This window comes from Halyomorpha halys, unplaced genomic scaffold, assembly GCF_000696795.3.
Source record: "Halyomorpha halys isolate HHAL.00 unplaced genomic scaffold, Hhal_1.1 Scaffold832.1, whole genome shotgun sequence".
In the NCBI taxonomy this organism is placed as follows: domain Eukaryota; kingdom Metazoa; phylum Arthropoda; class Insecta; order Hemiptera; family Pentatomidae; genus Halyomorpha; species Halyomorpha halys.
The window spans coordinates 405,084-426,911 of NW_027113014.1; the positions used below are offsets into that span (position 1 = coordinate 405,084).

Below are 21,828 nucleotides of genomic sequence, written 5' to 3' on the forward strand. Positions count from 1 at the left end.
GGAAGTCGAAGAAAAGGAATTTGGAGGTTGGAATGGGTATTAAAACTACGAATGAAGGAGGGAATAGGAAAGAGGAACGGAAGAGGAAAGATCTACCAAAGACTGTGTTTTAATTTTGGTTCGAGATCCCCAGAAACACCCACGTAAACCAAATTTACAATTTATTAGCAATAAATTCTATTCTGCCATTTAAAATGTACTTATTTGTTTTTATGTTAAGCCTGCTTTTTCAATAATTGTTGAATTTAATCTGATTGTTACAAGCCTTTTGTACTTTGAACAACTACAAACAAACATCAACTAGGAGATTAAGAATATTATTATAAGTCTGTTGTTAAGATTATAAACTAAACATTGAGTAAATATTAGTAATAATAAATTTGTAAATTATTACCTAATTACAGGTTATTTAAAATGATGTCTTATATTTACATTTTATTGTGAATTGTTGATATAAGCTAGGTTGATAATAAAACTAATTGATTTATTAGTTTTATTATCAACCTAGCTTGATTAACCTAGGTTTTTGAGATAAAATACTGTTTTCAAAGATATTTTCAGAAGCATACAACGATTTTTTTTTTAAATCCATGGTAAGTTGAAATCAAATCATATTTAAGAGCCTGTTTATATTTGTAATATATTTCTTACATATATTATTTAGTAAAATTATTGATTGGAAAATAATTATATGTGGATATCTAAAATGTATATTAGTGAATTAAAATCAATGCCATTAAGATTGCTTTATACCATCTGTATGTACTGCGAAAATGACATCAGTGTTTAGAATAGTTAAGAATGTATAAAAATAATTTATTTACTATAATTGTCGGGAATCATATAAATTTACCCAATTTATAGATACCTCCAAAGTTATCAAATAAAGTGCACATAAATTAATAAACAAACGTTTGTATTGAAACAAACTATAATCTTACACACTCCACAAAACAATAGTTCAATTATAAGATTTAAAATAAAACAGCTCACAAAATTAGGCTAAACAATGTGCTTCACCACCTTAGGACAATGAATAACGACAACAGCACTGTAACCTTCCACTGTATTCTTTTTCTTCTCTATCGATACTTAACAATTATTCTTATCTTTAATAAAAGTTATTCTGGTAAGGAGAGTGTAGGTTTGTAATATCTTTTATACATGATGGAACCTTTCTTTAATAGTTTATTATTGTTGTTATTTGTTTATACAATCCTCTTCACTCTTCAATCTCTCTCAACTAGATTTTCATCGGAAAGGAATCAATAAGTTTCGAGAAGATATCATTCATAGAACAGTTACTAAAAGTAGAAGAGGTCACATCGATTGGGTATTTTAATATGATTTGACTATTAAAAACCCTTCATTTCGTTACAATTAAACGATGACATCACCCTGTTGAATGTATTAATTTGTATCAGTAAAGAGATCAGTTTTGTGTATTTGATATTAAGTAGTTTAAATACTCACACATTCATTCCCATGCAGCAAGATGTATCGTCACGACAACATGTTTGTGGGGGAATACAGCATTTATTTGGAGTCATACAATGTACTAGCAAAAAATTACCAACAATCGAAGGTACTCCTGAAATGTTCGACAGTAAATTATTTAAGTCATATATTTTCATAAAAAATACAAGGACTCCCTTTCGGCCAAGACTCCCCATTGGAGTTCTATACCACCACCGCCATTAAACATCAAATTGCTAAGACTGTGTCTTAACCACAGAGCTATAGGCGGCCCATATGTTATGCAAATAGTTGAACTCTGTTACATGACCCGTCAACTTCAAATGATTCAATTGTATTTTCTGTTTAGATATCAGATGTGTCTATGAAGGAAGATTTTTCAACGAGTCAACAGATCTTCATGTTTCAAAGATAGTACCAGATAGGAAAAGATAAAAGTCATACTCACAACACGAATTGATTTTAGTTCATGATTTCTGATGCTTACTTTGTTTTCTGTTGGAAAACTTTGCAGTTTTGCACTAAGAACCTCATTGCCGTCTCCTGAGGACTCTTCAAGAATAGTCTTTACCTTTCTTAAGGGTTTTGAGCTGTATTCAGCCACTCGTAGTTCATAGATGACTTTTTTAAAAGAAAGATAAAAGTAAAAATTGATTTACGATTTTAAATATTTAATTTAATATTTAGTCGAAAGTTTTTGAAAACTTTGCAAAGCAACAGTTTTTTTGTGACTATATGGGATTTCTTTTTTTCAAATATTACTTGAGGGTTATCTTATTAACAGAAATATTCAGATATGTTCATGATATTAACATGGATTTTTTCCATCAGCGTCCATCCGTTTAATTTCTATAGTATAAAATGAGTTAAAAAACAAAAACAATAGTATTTAGTTTGTATATGAATTAGTAGTTTATAAAAGAAATTTAATTAAGTGAAAGTAAATGTAAAAGAAAGATTATTTCACCAATTTTCATTAATGAGTGTGGTTCCTTACGGCCAAATACCTATGAACGAATTCATCGTAATTGGTTCTCCCATCAAACAATATTTGTTATTCGTAGACCTAATCTTAAAGACGGTATTTCGGCATTAGAAAAACGTTGCTTTAAAAAAACAGACGTTTTTACTGGTTGTTATTATTTTGTTTTACATTAGCCAACAACAAATATCACAGCCTGGCTAATACTGACGAAAGTTAGTGTACAAATTGCAGTTTTTCGAAAGTAGGTTAGTTTCTTTAAAAAGTTTTTCTAAATTTCTTTGGCCACTTCCAATTTAATATTGGAAAAATATGTTTTGGCACATTTTTGGTACACCACAAAAAATGTGCTTAATTGACCTTTGCGATGAGGCTATTTTTCCATAGAAGTGTACATATTGGAGACACTCTTGTACAATCTTCATTGACGGATGAAGTTGGGGGCCTTCTTGGAAGGAATAACCAAAATAAGGTGAGAACAATAATCAAATTAACTACTATGAGTCAGATGATAAATTATGGAGAAATCAAGATTTATATTCTTACACCTGAAAATATTATCAAAATTTAAATAAATAAATACATTCCATTGAATTCAGCACCCTGAATTACATAAGATTTAAACACTTTAGAGGTTTAAGCACAAAAACGGCAGTTTCTCACCACTGTGTAACATCCTCAGGGAGAAAAATTTCATTTATAAATTCTGGTATCTAAAATTTTATAGAAATTATTAGATATTTATCTCTAACTTTGCAATATTACTAGAATGTACAAATGAAATTTTTGTCCATGATGATGGCGTGTTAGCCGAAACGTACAACAATTTGTGTACTAATTACAATTAGTGAAATAATTTTGCCTTTAAATTTTTAAAATGAATTATTTTCCGTTTCAATGTTATCAATTTAATAATATTTATAATCATTGTATCATACAATTAAGTATTAATACTGGATAATATATAATCGGGGCGCGAATGGTCTCCCTGTTTGGCAAATTACAATTCATTAAATAACTCTACATGATAATAATAGATCTAAAATATAATTAAGATTCATAATAATCGAATAAATAAACAAAATCATATGGATGCCAACTAATTTTTATTGCGGGATTGATGAGGTGGAAATGGAAGGAGGTACATCACTCTACTCCTCCCCAATAATTTAGGAAAGCAAATATTGGAACATTTAACATTTGAGAACCTACTTTAAACTGCAAAAATTATGATAAAACATTATTCAAAGAGGTCATTATTCTCAAAATTTCTTATAAACCTTAGTCAAAATTCGGTGAAAGTTGTTGTGAAATTTAAGATTTTGCCTTTCCCCCTTAATCAAAGTACCAGAAGTTATAAATTCGGCCAAACATGACCGTAAACCTTCTGTTTAGGATAAATATGGACTTGAACAGAGCAGCTATTGGAGCCGAATGAATAACTGAAGTAGGTTCTTTGCTGTTGAAGATTTCTGGTGGAAACTCGAAAGAAAGGCATACAATTTTGTAAAAACTATTTTTCGTGTTGTTAATAATTTTTAACGTTTATGCATCTTTATGCCCTATGGTCTAAATTGTATGCACCGTTAGCGGAATTCCATAGTTGTCGCAGGGAACTGAGTCTGCTAAATTGAGTTATATGTTCAGCGTTTCCCCAACCACAAATGCGCTGCTATGTTGTATCCTATTTCATTATTGAATCTGTTTAATCTTAATTGAAACAGTTACCTGTATCTTTTCAGAGAAATAAATTGCTGTTAAACACCCCACAGTCTTGAAAAACATACCTAAGTAAAAAACGAAAGTATTTACACATTAGGCTTGCCGAACTATTGCCATTCTCTTGTTCTGTGCTACAACTTGGTACCATAATGTCAGCAATATTTATTCTCTCCACTGAAAAGAATCGACTTCAGGGGGGAATAAATAAACTTATGTTTTTATTCCCCCATGAAGTTGATAGTTCTTCCCAATTAAAGCAGTAATAATAAAAAGTTCCCAAAACTATCATGATGGATTAGAAATATAGTTTATAAATGACATATTCAATAAGAAATATGAAATAAATCACCATTTGCAATGCTGTTTCCAGAAGCTGCGTGATTATTTGTTTCAGAGTTCTTAAGGACTCGAATGTCATTGGCAAAGACGTTCAGGAATAGGCAGAGGTGTAGCGCGAATGGGAAGGCAGGTTTCACAATCATGATGACTTTGCCGTTAAAAAAATTTCTTAACACTGAAGTCAACGGAACGTACAATATATGAATGTTCGTTTATCTATTGATGATATACTTATGTCTTATTTTTTTTAATATTAAGAAATTATGAATTGATTCGTTTTTAATTCATGAATAAAGCTATCAAGTGCAATCTATGAGATTATTTCTGAATATTTTGTAAATAACTTAAGCCTAGCAATGTAAAACATTGGATCAACTTATACAACCAAGATAAGTGGCTCGTTTTGAAAGTGGCCATAATTGAAATTCGGTTGTTAAAAAGATAAGAAAGTTCATATTATTGTAAACCCCGTTTTTCATCTTTATTATCTCTTAAATTCAAATGTGGGCCGCCCGTGGTTAAGACACAGTCTTACCAATTAGATGTCTATTGGCGGTGCCGGTTCGAATCCGGCCAGGGGCGTTGACTTTTTTCATTGAGTGGCGTTCCACAAAATGAAGAACTTTGACCCCCAACCATGGGTAAGGCAATATAGGACTCCAAGGGAGTCTTGGCCGAAAAAAAAAGTTTAAATGTTCCTAATGTGGATTGCTTGAAAATTGTGCCCATGACCTTTACATTTATGAGATCTTTTTGTTCATTATTTTCTTTTTAAGCAATAATTTTTAGTGGTAATTATTAATTAATTAAATTTAAATCATTTATGCAGATTAGTGATATAAATAAAAATATCATAGTCCTCTCAGTATCAGACTTTTTGTTAACCCAATTCTTAATTTCATTTAATAACCCACCAGTTCGGAGACAAGATTGCATCACATCTGGACACTTTTCCTTCATTGCCAAAGAGTGGCATAATCCTACAATCCTTCTAAGCAAAAGTGTAGTCAAGAAGTAAGGGCTTGGTCTGGTAAAACCGTTCATTTTATTAGAAATATGAACTAAATAAAATTTGTAGTAAATGCTATTTCCAATAATTTGGTTCATCAACAATCAAAATCCATTAATCGTTCTCGTGGAATTCAAGCGTATGCATCTGTTCTATTGAACCTCAGACTTTTTAATAATGGTACTTCATCACCATTATTGAACGTTTTAAAATGAAACGAAGTTTTAAAAAATTCAAATATATCTTAAAACTCAATATTTTCGCTACATTACCTATATAAATCAACAACTGCACAAGGCTTGTTTAACTGTCTAACTATGATTTGCAAATAAGGATTCTAGGATGTCCACCACTTGCGGCCCTCACATACCTTAGGAGTGCTATAACCCCGCCTTTTTGGTTTCACTTAGCCTGACATGCCCCCTTCATTATACTCCTTCCCCCAGATTTAGTACACACCATCAGAAATAAGTTTACTTGTGACGAAACAATTTAGTTGATAATGAAAGAATTATGTCCATAATTACATAAAATATTAGATTCACCTACTTCACAACTCGGAACTCTAAAACAACAATCTGCAAATCTAAGCTTTAATTTTAATTATTCATATACTCTAGAACCACCACATTCCTACCCTTCGAGCAATTCCAAAGAACTGCAGTCTGCAGCACATGATAAATCCTTCCTGATTCGCGGTCTTATAAATCTTCAGGTCTGCGGAATCCCCTATGTTTGTCGGTATCATTATTTGTCGCTCTAAGCCTTTAAAGACATTGGAATCCCTTCTTTTCCATAACCTTCACTCCTTTTATGCAATCGTTAGTTAGCCTGTTACGATTATTCTGATTAAATAAAAAGGCAATGTTTCTTAAATCGTTTTTGTACAGTCAGTAATTTTTGTTTGTTTCATTTGTCTTACTATTATTTTATACAGAATTTCAAGCTCACAATAAATACTTTAATTCTTGAATATATATATATTTTTTCTAATTCATTATTACTTTTATCAAATCCACCTGAGCATTTATTTCTATTATTTTTAAGAACTGCGATATTGCTAATTCCATAAGGCTTAGTGTATCCCATCAAGTAATCCGCCAATAAAGATTACCAAGACATGACGAAATATGTTAATTCTGAACATCCAGTCATGTTTAGTTTCACTCTTATAATATTCACTAATTCAAATCGACTTATCTATTGGTAGAAAGATAAAATAAATCGTAATGGTAAATATGTAATCCTTAAGTTAAGATTAGCTTTTGATCATTTTAGTTTCCAGATAATTTCATAATAAATCATAGATCTACTGAAAGAAAAAAATCTGTCAGTTTTGTCAAATCCCACTTGAGCACACACCATTAGTGGAGAGATTGCGCAACGAAGGATTTGCAATTATTGAGTTTCTCTGTGGCTCGTGTAAGAGAAAGAGAGACGGTTGTTAGTAAATCAGCAGACCAAGAACTGTCCAACTGCATTATACGCCTGCTAAACTTGAACAATATTTAATATATCAGTTAGAGCAACAACTTAATACTTTGAGTTAGGCCAGAAAGCCACAGTATGTAGAAAGAAACAGTATATCCTACCATCCCGTTTGGGTTATACACTTCCTCCATTTAACCGTGAAGAAGACCTAGAAAGTAGACCGAAACGTCGTTTAAAACCTAAATTTAAAGAACCTTAATTTATGATAGAACCACTAATTATCAACTTCTAGGTTAAATCTATATTTCAAAATTTCCATGTATTATTTATTTTAGCTATAGCTCTGTATTTAAAACTATTTTTTTTACGATTGTATAAATTTTGCGATTCCAATTTTTGACGGAAGTACACGTTTGAGGTTTCCCGAGTCCAAACCACCAAGTCTTACTAAATGGTCCATAGTGAACATCCTAATTTGAAAACGGAAGTCATACAAAACTGAAATAACATAATTAAGGCTCGTAAATCCTATATATGTGATGTGATATTAATCGTCCGATAAGATCGACTTAGTGAGCGGTACAAAGGATTTTTATTAAACTCAGTAAATCTATGTCAAATTAAATGACCTTTTATATTAGCTAGGTATTATCCTCATTGGACTAGTTTGACAGACATTAAATACAAAACATTTCCTATAAAAGTATAATATTCATATAACATATAATATATATGGTATACACATATCATTTCCCTGTTTGGGGTATGTTTGTATTATAAGCATATAATAATAAACGAGGTTACGAAAAAAAAAAATCATATAAAAGAATCTTTATTTTTTTTATTTGAAATAATAAACCATTTTCCATTGGTTAATATTTGTAAAAAAAAAAAAAAGTATAAATATGAACAGTGAAACCATTTGATAATTTAGTAAACGGGAAATATAAAATGGAGTTTAGAAAGAATGAAAAATCGAAAACACACGGGATCACTCCCAATCCCATTCGTTTGTACACGGCTTCGTTATATTTTCTTCAACTGTTATAATCTTGGCAGAAAAAAAGTTGGAAATAATTGCCGCACTGATTGTCCCCTCTCTCGTTGATAGTGCAAAGAGAAGGGACGGCAAACTCATTTGGTCTAGGAGTGGCCAAACATAAAATCCAGTATACGTCACTCGCTTTAATATTTACTGTAGCATCACCATAACCATCCCACCACTAAATATAGGACCCTTTACTGTGACGAGAAAGCAAGAATGTGGATGTTATTGGTTAAGTAGTTCCTATTGTGTAAACATCCTCTAATTTTGTTCACCATTTTAGTGTATTTTAAGAATTTCGTGTGTTAAAGTTTATATTCTGATTTTATATAATATATTTTGGTAGTTGTTTCCATCAGCTCCCCCAAGATCCCCCAAGAATTAATATAACAATAAGACAGTCCGCTAATTGTCAATTTTGTATTTGGCAGGTGTGGGTATAAATGAAAATATAAAAAAAAAGTATCTCACGATTTTGTAAAGTAAGTTGTAAGTATGTTGTAAAAAATTTCAATTACAGCTCAAGAGAACCTTATTATATTCAGACAAACTATAAAATAAATATCTTATTCTTATTAAATTACAGCTCAAGAGAACCTTACTATTATATTCAGACAAACTATAAAATAAATATCTTATTCTTATTAAATTACAGCTCAAGAGAACCTTACTATTATATTCAGACAAACTATAAAATAAATATCTCATTCTTATTAAATTACAGCTCAAGAGAACCTTATTATTCTAGTCAGGCAGACTATTAAATAAATATCTTATTCATATAAGTACTCACAAAAAAGTTCTTAATTACAGATAAAAACAAATAACACAGGAAGGAAGTTGGATAGTAGGGGAACAGCGGGAAGGTAGTGGAGGATTTCACTACTACCATTTCCCAGTAGAAATTCCCTCTAGTGGGAAAAAATCCCAGTGGAAGTTGCGGGAATTTATTTTTCAAACGAGCAGCTGGGAATCGGTCACCTCCGGAGACTCGGCTCCGTTCGGGACCGGCAGTATGCTCACGTTCGGAAAAAATGGGCTTCCGCCATTTTGGGGGAGCTGATGGAAACAATTAGCTATATTTATTTTATGAAAGACAAAAAATAAGTAAACATCAGCGATTTTAGAAAAATAAAAGATAAAATTGGGAGCACAGTGGCCACGGGGTAAAGCGCGTGGCTACTAACTCTAGGGACCCAAGTTCAAATCCCGGCTAGGTAGAAAATTGTTTTGTTACAATGTAGCCCTAAAAATCTGGCGGTTGAGCGTGATTCTGACCAAATCACGTCTTTGCACAACAGGTCTAGTAACAATATTTCTTTACAAAGTACTGAACTCATGACACTTTATGGATTGTATTGTAGTGGTACAAATTTAAATTTAAATATTAAAAGGTAAAATTTTTAACAGAAATTGTATAAAAAAATGATCATTAAGCCAATAATTTGAAGACATAATTGTGAAAAACGCATAATAAAAAGAAAATATAAAAACAAGTGAAAAATATCAATAATTGTAAAAAAAAAATAGCTGAAGATGAACGGATGGTCCGAAACATTTTAAAGAAGAATATTATTACTGGGAAATTATAAAAACTAGTTAGAAAAAAATATATTATAAATCAAAAATATATCACAAATTACCATAATAAAGTGCCTTTGAAAAAGACAATCACTTAATAAACTATTTGTTCAAAAGAAAATTTAAAAAACGTACATGGAAATAGACCAGCCATAGGTACATATTTCTGCTTCAATTTAATAGACTGGACTTAATTTGTGACAGTCCTACTAGATGACTTTGTTGTCTGTTTAAGATTGTCTGTAGGACGATCCCAGTCTACGATGATATCTTTGGAATACGTTTAATTCAAAATGAATTAAAATTATTTTTATCTGTCAGACGTGCCACTATTAATACAAAGCAAAGAAATGTATTTTTATCTGAGTTGCTATGGTGAAAGGGACAGTTGATTGAGTCCATTACAACTAGCCATTATAACTGGATAATAATAGATGACACTAAAAAATTTCATGTATAGTTAAATTTTAGACAAGTGAGATTTCACATCATTGGAGTATCATAATAGACTAACCAATGAAACTATATAACCCTAGTTTTATTAATACACATCACTGTGCATTCTTTTATATATTAAGAACCGATACAAATGGTCTACTACTTCTCTAACATATCTCTGGTCTGAAAGAATTATGACACAGTTGTAAACTTTGTGGAATAGACTTGGATGTGTTGGTGGGCTCAAAAATACATTCACCAGATCTTTGTAATTTGGCATAATTGTACTTAATAACTTAATATCGACATTAGTCCTTTAAGAAGATAAATTTCTGAGAGATCCTTTAAACAATACATGAAATTAGCCTTTAAAAAAGCCGGTGATGCCAAAAACGTTCATTTGTACAGAATATCAGTTAATATGTTACACGATAATATGAATATTAAAAAAATAAAATCATACATAATCAATGCGTCTAATGTAAGGTAATCCTTAGTTTACAGTTATTGTTTTCTCAAACAAAATTAAAGTACTCTAAGGGAAACCATTTTTTCAAGCTAAAACATAATCCAATTCCCTTAACAAAATGTTTATGAAGAAATTTTATTACTGCTGTAAAAAGTAAAATAACATCTTAAAAATTCGAACCAAAATAAATGGTATTAGAGGACTATCGAATTGAAAAATGTATATTGTTACCAGGGACGTAGGCTAGATCTAGCCAAGCGGGGAACCTCCACCCATTCTTATATACATATATATAGTCCATTCTAAAACGTTGGATAAAAGAAAAATGTGTACTCCACCATTTTATTTCCATTTCATAAAATTCAATCATTACTTTTAAAATTTGTATTAGCTATAATCACAATAAATTATTTAAAATGGAACGACTGAATTCAACTAGTTAATAACAACGTTTAATCAATGGCTCACAAAGTTTTGCACTTTTCATCTCTGATGATTTTTTGGACGCTTCCATCTTTCCCTGCCATTACCTTCCTAATTATAGCATGTTTCCAGAAAGAAACCATCTATCAAATAAGTTCACTATTTTCTTTTTTTTTTTTCTCGGGTCCAAAAAAGCCGTGGCTCCTCTCTGTCTACACCCATGCTTCTCGCATTAAGTATGCGCAAATATTATGAGTTTAGAAAGCTGAATATACCCACAAGATCAACAATACATGACCTTGATTGCAGCTATCTCAAGAAACCCCAATTTATTATTTTTATTATTAAAGTATTGATGAAAAGGACATGGAATATGTGAGGCACACAATGAAGAGAAAGACAATGACAAGAAATGGCAGTTTTTAACTTTATCAGGCAGGTTGTGGATCTGAATAGGAAACTCTAAAAAAAAAGAACTCAGTGTGAGAGCTGGGTTTAATATCAACGAAAGTGATTAAAGCCGTAGAGGTAATTAATTGATATTGATATAATTTTATATGAGATTGTAGGTATCTCAATTGTTTACCATAATGACGGTGGTAATGATAAGAAAGACAGACTGATGATCATTGGATAACTAAATAAATTCTGTCTGGTTATTTTTCAAAACAACTTGGTAAAGTCTGAATAAAACTAAAAGACTAAAATAAAAAAATGATAAAAACAATATGCAAAAAAAAAAAACAAGACAATTGTTTAATCATTTAGTTTATTTGAATCAGTTAATACCACAAAACAATTACTTGATATATTTTTTTTTAAAATTACAATAAAAACATCTTAATGAACCTGATCTTATTCATAATAGATGGAAAGCCCATCATATTTAAGTAAAAAGTTTAAGTAGTAAGTTTATTAACATCAGTTTCATAAAGTCTTTGGAGCGTTTCTCTATGTATTACAATATTAATTGGGTGGGTAAAACTTTATTATCATCCCACCAGAATAAGATTACCTTTACTTAATTGGCTTTGATCAATTGTTCCCGCCTTATTCAGAATTCTTTAAATGTTTAAAAACATTTTTTGTATATTTTTATAATTTAACACTCCATAACGATGAGAAGATAGTTAACTGTGGATAATATATATGAGGAGAAGATATATAAACACAAAGTTGAAGCTTATTTGTGTTATATTCTGACTGCACCCCCCAACCATTTTCTCCTTATATAAATTTAACACTTCAATTAAGTCAAACATTTAATTAGTTATTCTTCATTAAACATTTCTCATAACTCAAGATTGCAGAAGTGAAAAAAATATAATTAATAACAAATAAGGAAAATTAGGTTATAATTATAGAATAAAGTTTTAGTAAATTTATAAGGTTAATAGGATGTAAGTTCTATTAAAACTTTAAAACATTAGTTTTATAGGCATTAGTTGTTAAATTTTTGTGAAACAAATTTAAATTATTAATTTTATGAATTAATGATATTTTTTTTTTATAGTAACTATTATTGTTTACCACAAACATATCAATTCTGTATTGTCAATATAACAAATACATATCATTTGTATTTTACAATTCATATTTTGAATTTATTTTATAATTAAACTAAACATAATGGTCAAACTGGTTAGAGAGATCAAGTTTTAGATATATTAGCAATAAAATATTGTAATTCTATTCTGATATTTTAAATGGAATTACTCAGTTGTTTTTAAGTTAAGCCTGCTGTTTTTATAATTGTTGCATCTCATCTGATTGTTACAAGCCTTTTGTACTTTGTTTCCTAGAAACAAACATTAACTGGGAGATTAAGAATCTTATTATAAGTTTGTTGTTAAGATTTTTAAACTAATCATTGATTAAATATTAGTAATAATAAATTTGGAAATTATTACCTAAATACAGGTTAGTTAAAATGCAGTCTTTAATCTATAGTTGACTTACTTTACAAATAAAGTATGATAATTGTTAATATAAGTTAGCTTGACTACTTTTAAAACGAATAAATCAATGGTTTTTGAGATAAATACTCTTTTTCAAAGACATTTTCAGAAGTAAACAATGCAAATTTTTTATAAATCCAAGGTAAGTTGAAATCAAATCACATTTAAGTACCTGTTTATGTCCTGAAAAAAAAATAACCAATGTTTGTTAAATATTTCTTATATTATGTAGTAAAATTATTGATTGGAAAATATTTATATGTGGATATCTAAAATTTATGTTAGTGAATTTTAAAATTAATGCAATAAGGATTACTTTATTCCATCTGTAGATACTGCGAAATTTGAATCAGTGATTTATCCACCCTAGAGGAATAGTTCTAAAAAAACAATTTATAACCTATAAATGTTATGTTTAAAAAATGTTATACTGGTAGATAAGATTTTTACTCATTTATTTAAATGTTTCATAACAAACTTTTAATAGCAATTGTTAATATTTTTATGTGAGGTTAAATTTTTATGTTAGCCATATTTTAAAAAAGTTTAAATAAATAAAATCATAAAAATCCAATTTTTTAAATTTATTATCATTAATTTAAAAGAGGTTGATTCAGAGCTTGTTTCCCTCAGGTAGTTTATTTGTTTATAAATATATAATGGCAAAAGTTAGGAATGGCTCTATCTTGATAATGCTAACAGGAATCTAATGAATATATGTATGTATATTGGATTCCTTATATTGGTAAAATGTTTATTCTTACATAAATAATGGATTGTGGGGAAAAAATACCCCATTTTACTATCAGATCTCACTAGAGAGGAAAAAAGTCATGACAGTTTTTCTATGAAGCTGGTGATTTAGATGCCCCATGTTTCTTCAAAAAAATTAAGAAGGTATCTATTGAAATGAATGAAAAGGCTTAGAAAATTGCATGAATTAATGACAAAACATTACCCTTTTCATCTCTGCACTTTCAAACATACAAGATGTTTATAAAACGAAGGGTTCATGATTAAGAACCGAATATGTTATAAAGGGCTTTAAAATAAAAATTGTTGAATGATAAAACTTAATTCAAAATTTGAAAAATAAATTCATAAAAAAAAAAGAAATGTTTTATTTGATAGTATAACCAATATTGTTGTAACATGATAAAATTAGAGCTAATATTTATTTATTTTTTTAACCTAAAGCTGACAGTTTGTTTAAGTTAATAAGTCTTTTTTAATTTTTAAACATTTTTGTTGACTTTTCTTTGTAATTCTTGTGTATTCACATTAATTAAGATAACTTTTAATTGAAACAAAGTTGATTTTATTAATTATTTTTTTCTTTTAATTATTTTACTTAAATGAACCCATTGAATTTCAAAATCCTTACAACAATAATAATAAATTAAAGTGCATTACAGAACATATATCACATCTTCATATTAATTTTTTTTAATTAATATGAAAAAGGATTAAAGTTTTAAACCCTAATTTAAAAAATAAAAATTGTCTTTTTACCTTCTATTTTGTTACAGCAATGTCTTCTCTAGAAATATCAAATATTAAAGAAACTGAAGGTAAGTTTCTAAATACAGAATCTTACATCAATTTGCATTGTTTTGAAAATTTATTATATTTTTAGCTGTTGTAACTATTAAAGAAGAGCCCCTGTTTGAAGAACATTCTGAGACTGATTATGGCAAGTATAAATTAAAATTGTTGAATTGTAAACATTCCCTCTATATGCTTAAAATGATGTAATGAATAATGTTTCATTGTTTGAATAATTTGATTCTCATTACTTAAAATTATATCTTTTAGTTAGACCATGAAAATAATACAAATTAAAATTGATGTGGGCATCTTATGGATCTCTGTATAAACTTCTATCATTATCTAAATTTCTTCACTTATTTGGGACTCTAAATGATCCCACATGATTGTTGGCAAAATCACTAGTCACTCTTAATTTTTAGTCTTTTACTTAATTAACCAATGATTAATATTTCCAAAGTATCAAATTTAATAAATGAAAAGTCATTAAAAAAAAAGAAGTTAAAAATTAAGTTTCCCAGTGAAAAATAGGAATAAAAAAATCGTTAAATTCAATTTTTTCTCTGATACCTGTGATTTTCATCCACTCATCAATTAATCCTAAAATGGAAAAGTTTGTGTACACAAATTTGTTTGGAATATTTTTAAAGCTTATATTAAATTTGGAACTATCTAATAAGCTTTGTATGAAGTCCTTACAGTTATTTTTGTATTCTATCAGAAAAGTCCTTAATCCTCAAATAATTCCTGTGTTGTCTGGTGTCCCTTTACATAACCATATAATATTATAGGCAAACAATAGATTACTCTAAACATTGGATTCAAGTTATTGAGAAGATGGTCAGGGTCGTAGTAAAAAGAGAAACTAAAATAGTTAACAACTACTGATGAAGCTCTACAAAGTGGGGTGAAACGTCAGAAAATTATTTTGTTTCTCTTTTGACCACTAACCTGACCATCTTCTCCATAATTTCAAATTATATGGTCAACTATTTATATATATACAACTGGATTCAAGTGTTTTCCATTATCCTCTTTTTCATTTCCCATAGAGCATCTTCTTGAGTATCTTCTGATCAGGCATCCTCTCTATATGTCCCATCTATCTTATTCAAGCTCTTTTCACAAATACCACAATGTGGGATTTCCCAAACAGTTCCATCAGCTCCTCATTCCTTCTTTTTCTCCAAATCCCATTCTTCCGGACTCCCCCCCCCCCATTTCATTTTCAATACATTTCTCTCCTAGGAATTGAGCATCCGTTCTGCTTTTCTCATTAAGGGTCATGTTTCACACTCATACATTGCTGTGAAATATGACTCACTGGCCTGGCGATGGTTATGTATACGACCACTTTCATTCTTTTAGAGAGAGCTCTAAACTTCAATACTCTTTGCAATGAGAAATGACGGAAAAATCATGGAATAATATAAAGAATCTATAGAAGTAATAATAGAAACAACAGAGAAATAATATTGGTTTAGTTTTGTTACTTAATAATTAAAATATTTAAATACATTTTATTTTTATCCAACAATAATTTAAATAATATATTTTATTAGATGTTCCATTTATCAAGGAAGAAGAACTCATCTTAGATGAAAGCTCATTCGAAGGCATTGGTAAGCAAGCATATTTTTTAAAGCGATAGCTATGATCTTTGTATGAAGAACTGAAAAACAAAATGTTACAGGTTCAAATTTAAATAATTCTTTGTATTATTTTATTGTTTGTGATGTAATTATTGTTATTTAAATTAATTATATATCCTTATCTAATAAAATTAACCATTTTCATACATTATTCTTTGATACTTATCATTTAAACTTCTTTAATGGCTTGAACTACTTGTAACCAATCTATTTTAACCAGAGTGGGAGAGTCTTTTTCATTCTGTTGGGTCTTAATGAAATTAAAGTCAACCAGCTCAGGCTGGATTCGACCAGCACCACTTCAGAGTCAAGGCTGCTAAGGTAACACCACAACTACCAATGGCCTCAAATAAGATTAATCCAGATACTCACGTGTAATGAGGTTAAACATATAGAGATCACTCCATTTAGCTGAAATGGGGATATCATATTCATGATATTACTCCCAAAACAATGAAATACCAGTTGGAATCACATAACTTAAAGTCAATCATGGTATATTTGCTATACCTAATAGCTAAAAGATCAACTCGATAATTGTGACTAGACCAAACCATGAATACAACATAAAGACTTGTGAAATTAGGTACTCACTCCAAGTATAATTTGAAATTGTATCGAAATATTGCATGAGATGAGATAGTATTTATATTCTCTAACCTTCAGACCTACACATATAGGGACTCAAGTTATCGTTTTTAAATTTGATAGGTCTACATAACACATAATTATTCATTCCTATTAATAACAATAGTTTTCTGGAAGCTGAAGGTTCAGAACAAGAATACAGATAATGATTTTCTTTTATTTAACCATTCTACCATATCTAGTTATGGGCACTTTATCTTATAAAATAAATAAATACTATACTTATAAAATAAATTAATTATCTTTTAAATGGTGCATATCAAAACAAACATGTTTCTTTCATGTTGGTAAATGATAATTATGCCATTGTTCCTCAGAAATTTATTTTTTCATAATTTAGAATTACTACTGGAAAAAAAGAAGAAGTGGAAGTAAAAATACAATAAATTTTAATTTGATTTTTTTCAGATAGTTTTGCGGGCATTAAAGAAGAACAAGGTTGTACGTCAGATGGAGCACTAACTACAAACAATTTTCAAGTAGATATTGGTAAGTGGAATATTTTTTATGTACTTCTTCTTCTTCGTTCTTCCCTCTAGATGGCTATGTCGGGAAGTAAAAATATAAAATTAGTGGTTCTCCTTAGATCCTCCTGACTTCCAAAAAGCTTGGTCCCAAGGTCTGTGGTCTATCTACCTCAAGGTCCCAAGGTCTATCTACCTCCGCATGTCTTTCCCCCAGCTGGCAGCTTTGCAGAATGTGCTCAGTGGTTTGCTCATTTTGGACACAATCACATCTGGGGGACTGGGTCCTATCTTGAACTTCCTGAAGAGGTGTGATTTCAGATGGACGAATATATCCAGTTCTGAGGCAAAAAATGACGACCTGTTCTCTTCTGGTTAGGTTGAAATAATCGTCATAGGGATTGTGATTTGGGTGGCTTGCTTTCCTCCTTTGGCTTATGACTACTTTTTTTAATAGTTTTGCATTCCTCCAGCCTAGATAAACTGCTAAGTTCGGGGAGAAGTGTTCCTTTCTTAGCCAGTTGGTCAGCGATTTCATTCCCCACAACCCTACAGTGCCCTGGAATCCACTGTAGAATCACCTCTTGGTACTGTGCTCTTAGTTTTTCCAGCTTCTCAACCAATGTGCCCAGCAAACTCTTCTATTTATTTTTTAGGCATTCAAGAACAGATGCTGCATCTGTCAGGAATACAATGCATGACAGCAGACACCTCTTAAGACCCTTTAGGATCTTAGCTGCAGTTAGAATGGAGTCATGCTCAGCTCTATAATTCGTTGAAATGAGTCCTGTGGGGAGAGCTTTTTGGAGAATGTATCCATTAGGGAATTCAATATGGATGCCTCCTCCTCCGTTTGTAATGGAATTTTTAGCAGACCCATCTGTGTATACCCTCGTCCATTTATTCTTAGGATAGGCCGAGTTAATGTGCTCTAGAGTGTAGGCTTTGGCAACCAGAGAGTCTATGTCTCTTTTCTTTGTTATGCCTGGGAACTTTGTATCGATTTTTGGTCTGATCCGTTGTATCCAAGGTGGGGAATCTTCAGCAAGCTTCACTACTTTTGCTTTAATATTACTTTGGGGATGCTTACCAATTAGTTGAGCAGTTTTATGTTGAGGACTTTCACACTTTATCTGAATGTGATTTCTCTTTCCTTCTCTCTCTTTTAGGGGGTGGTTTGAAATACAGTCTGCTTTTATTCTTACGTTTAGGGGTTTGATGTCTCTCATATCTTCCATTTTTTGTAGGGCCAGTGAGTGTTCCCATTGCTTTAATGTGTATGAATTTAGACCTCTAGTTAAACCTCTAAGCCCTTGATTCTAAACAACTGTTAGTTTTTGAAAGTTTGAGGGTGCTGCCATTCCCCAACTTGTGATTCCACATTTCAACACAGGTCTTTTTTATCCAGTGTATAGGGTTTTAACAGTGATGTGATCGGCCCCCCAATTTGATCCTGCTAGCTTCCTCAGTAGTGGTGTTTGGTTTACTGCCTTAACAACCATCTGTCTATTTGTCTCTTCCAAGTGAGTGTTTTGTCAAATTTTACTCCTAGATAAACCGGGAAGTCATCCTTGGTGAAGTGTTGATTGCCTAATTTCAGATGAAGGGTACCCTTACTTACTTTAGGTACTTGTGGACAGACTGAAGATCGTGTAGTGTGTCTTATTAGTGTTTATTTTGAGTGCCCATTTTTCTGTCCATGAAAATAAAAGGTACTACCTCTCCTCAGCACCTTAACCCCAAAATATACTTTTATATACTTTTTAATAGGAATATTTTTTGTATACTTGGATAAATTTCTATTACAAATCTTTTTTTTTTTTCATTGAAAAATGAAATAATTAAGTGTAAAAATAATTATTGTGAATGAAATAAAATGGAGAAGGAAAAGGGATAAATCAAGTTCAAAATATTGTTCAGAAAACTGAACAATATGCATAATGGAATGGGAAGACACAGTGAATACAGTTATTCTTTTTAGATATTCAATCTGAGAGGTAGATCAATAATTTTTATGTTTTGTTTCCCATTTTGGTGTATGTAATTCATTGGTGAGATAATAAGAGACAGAATATAAATTTAATTAAATTTACAAAATACCTCTATGAACAGGGCTGCAAATATAAAAAAAAAGTGGCAGAATATTACATTAATGTTTATTATGAATGAAATGGCTAGGATAATTAACAAATTGTAGCTGTGTAGTAATAAATTAATATATATATATGTTTGTAATAAATTAATAATTTTGTAATTGCCGATTACAAACATTATCAAAGAACGAAATTAGATAATAATCTTAAGCAGGACGCCCATTAAAACTACTCTGTTCTGCCCTGAGTCTTTTATAATTAAAATGGTGTGTAATAGATAGAGTCCCCTGTAACCCATCTTGGCCTTTCTTGATCTATTACATACCATTTTAAAAAGAGCCAAATTGGATCATTGAAATGGGCGTTGTGCATTGTAGTTTGATTAAAATATTTTCACAATTCTTTCTTTTAGGTGATGAGGGTAGCGCTATATTTTCATGTTTCCATTGTGGAGGATCATTTGGTGATCGAGAAGTTTTGAAGCTTCATATAAAAGTGGTTCATATCAAGCATTTAAAAGTTCATTCCAAAACCAAATGTAATAAACACGAAATACCTTCTTCTACATGCTGTACCAACTTTATTGTGGTACAAAAACATGAAGTCGAAGATTTGTATAAAAATGTTATTAACTATTACAAAACCCGTAGATTGTCAAAATTAAGGAAGGGAAAGCCCTTAAACCCAAAGGATAAGCCCTACCAGTGTTCAAAATGTGATTATAAAAGTGCATCTAGTGGAAACTTGAAAATCCATATGCTTCACCATACCAAAGCTAAACCATACCATTGCACTATCTGTGACTATAAGACTGCTTATGCTTGCAGCTTGAAGACCCATCTGATTCGACACTCTAAATTGAGGCCATATCAATGCAACCAATGTAATTACAGGAGTGCTTGCCCCAGCAACTTGAAACAGCATATGGTTTGCCATTCAAAGGCAAAGCCGTATTGTTGTCCACTCTGCGATTACCGAACTGCTTACACTTGTTCCCTGAAAATACATATGCTACGCCACTCAGAGATGAAGCCATATGAATGCCCAAAGTGTGAATACAGAAGTTATTGTTCAGGAAATGTAAGGCAACACATGGCACGACATACAAAGATGAAACCTTTCAAATGTACCCAATGCAGTTATAAAAGTGCTTATCGCAGTAATCTGAAGCAACACATTCTATGCCACTCAAAAGAGAAACCTCACAAGTGTACAAAATGCGAATATAAAACTGCAGACATAGCCAATTACAGGAGGCATATCTTGCATCATTCAAAGGACAGGCCGTATCCTTGCCTGTTGTGTAATTACAGTGCTGTTAGGACCAGCACGTTAAGAATGCACATGTTGCTTCACACCAAAGAGAAGCCATTCGAATGTCCAGACTGTGATTTCAAAACCGCGTTTTCAGGTAACCTCAAGTGTCATATTCTTCGACACAAAGAAGAGAAGCCATACAAATGTCTGAGTTGTGACTACCGGAGCAACCATATCAGTAATCTCAGAAGACATATTCGGTACAGACATACAAAAGAAAAACGTCATCCATGCCCGCATTGTCTTTATAAAGCAGTAACTGCAAGTGATTTAAAGAAACATATTGTTTTACATAAAAGATGATGTTTTTTATGTTAGATTATATTATTTGTAAATACTAAATTGTTTGTTGTTGTTTCTTTTTACATACTTACACATACAAATACACACATTTGTTTCTATTTCCACATTGCTGAAGAGAGAGAGTGAGAAAGGAGTTTCAGAAGAACAGTGGAGTAAATGTGATACCTCAGACACACTACAGAACCTGAGTTTCAAAGAGGGCTAGGAAGGAAACACAGGGAACAAGAAACCTCATGACAGGCATGTGAATGGTGGGAAAAGGTGAGTTTAACATCCTCACACTAACAAAAAATTACATTGTCATTTTGCATGCAAATTACTATCAATATGAGTGGAACAGTAGCTGGCATATGAGCAACTATAACAGATTTGAGGAAGATTATTAGTTGGCCTTATGTAACTAATTCTTGGAAGGTAGTCCAGATAGCGTCAAGAAAGATACAGAAAATGGTAGAAAAAATATATTTTAGTAATCAACATTGTGTCTCACTTTGCAGAACGAAATGTTTACAAAGTTTCCTCTTGCTTATAATATAGTTCTCCTAAAATTATTATGATAATTTATATGATTACTTATATTATACCTATCTTGTTTTCATTTAATCTTGATGAAGCCCTGCAAAGTGTTGCAAAAGGTTGCTTACTAATGAATATTTTTTCTGTTATTTTGAGTACTATTTTGACAGTCACCTGGGCCACCTTACTACATTTATATAAAAATTTTTGTTTGTATTGCCCAATCACCTTTAACATCATTTTCTCTTCTACCAGCTCACTCTGCTCAGCAAGAATAACTATCGATTAAATTATTTGTGTAAATAGCCAAACGAAAACATCAAATTATAATGCAATTTTACGTAACAGTAGATGTCTAGTCACAAGGGATGCTATTCACACTGTGAAAGGAAGTCCACAATTTCTCATCATTCT

The 21,828-nt window shown here is 30.9% G+C and overlaps 1 protein-coding gene and 1 long non-coding RNA gene across 8 annotated transcripts; one reads left to right on the forward strand and one right to left on the reverse strand.

The window, feature by feature from the left end:
* Positions 1–1,170: 1,170 nt before the first annotated feature.
* LOC136796581 (uncharacterized) lies at positions 1,171–4,737 on the reverse strand. Its single transcript, XR_010844323.1, has 3 exons — positions 4,530–4,737; positions 1,474–1,591; positions 1,171–1,398 (listed from the first exon to the last, which is right to left on the reverse strand). It is a non-coding gene; the product is annotated as an uncharacterized lncRNA (long non-coding RNA).
* LOC106686503 (zinc finger protein 699) lies at positions 2,640–20,922 on the forward strand. Of its 7 annotated transcripts, XM_014429848.2 has the most exons (7): positions 2,640–2,930; positions 5,437–5,533; positions 14,403–14,444; positions 14,510–14,566; positions 15,984–16,043; positions 17,130–17,210; positions 19,691–20,922. In XM_014429848.2, the coding sequence occupies exons 3-7, from the start codon at positions 14,405–14,407 to the stop codon at positions 20,896–20,898; spliced, it is 1,446 nt and encodes a 481-aa protein (XP_014285334.1). In that variant the 5' UTR covers positions 2,640–2,930; positions 5,437–5,533; positions 14,403–14,404; the 3' UTR covers positions 20,899–20,922. The 7 variants fall into 7 exon arrangements, with proteins under 7 accessions (XP_014285334.1, XP_066906766.1, XP_066906765.1 ...); XM_067050665.1 differs by lacking the exon at positions 5,437–5,533; XM_067050664.1 differs by lacking the exons at positions 2,640–2,930; positions 5,437–5,533 and adding an exon at positions 11,381–11,443.
* The last annotated feature ends 906 nt before the right edge of the window (positions 20,923–21,828 follow it).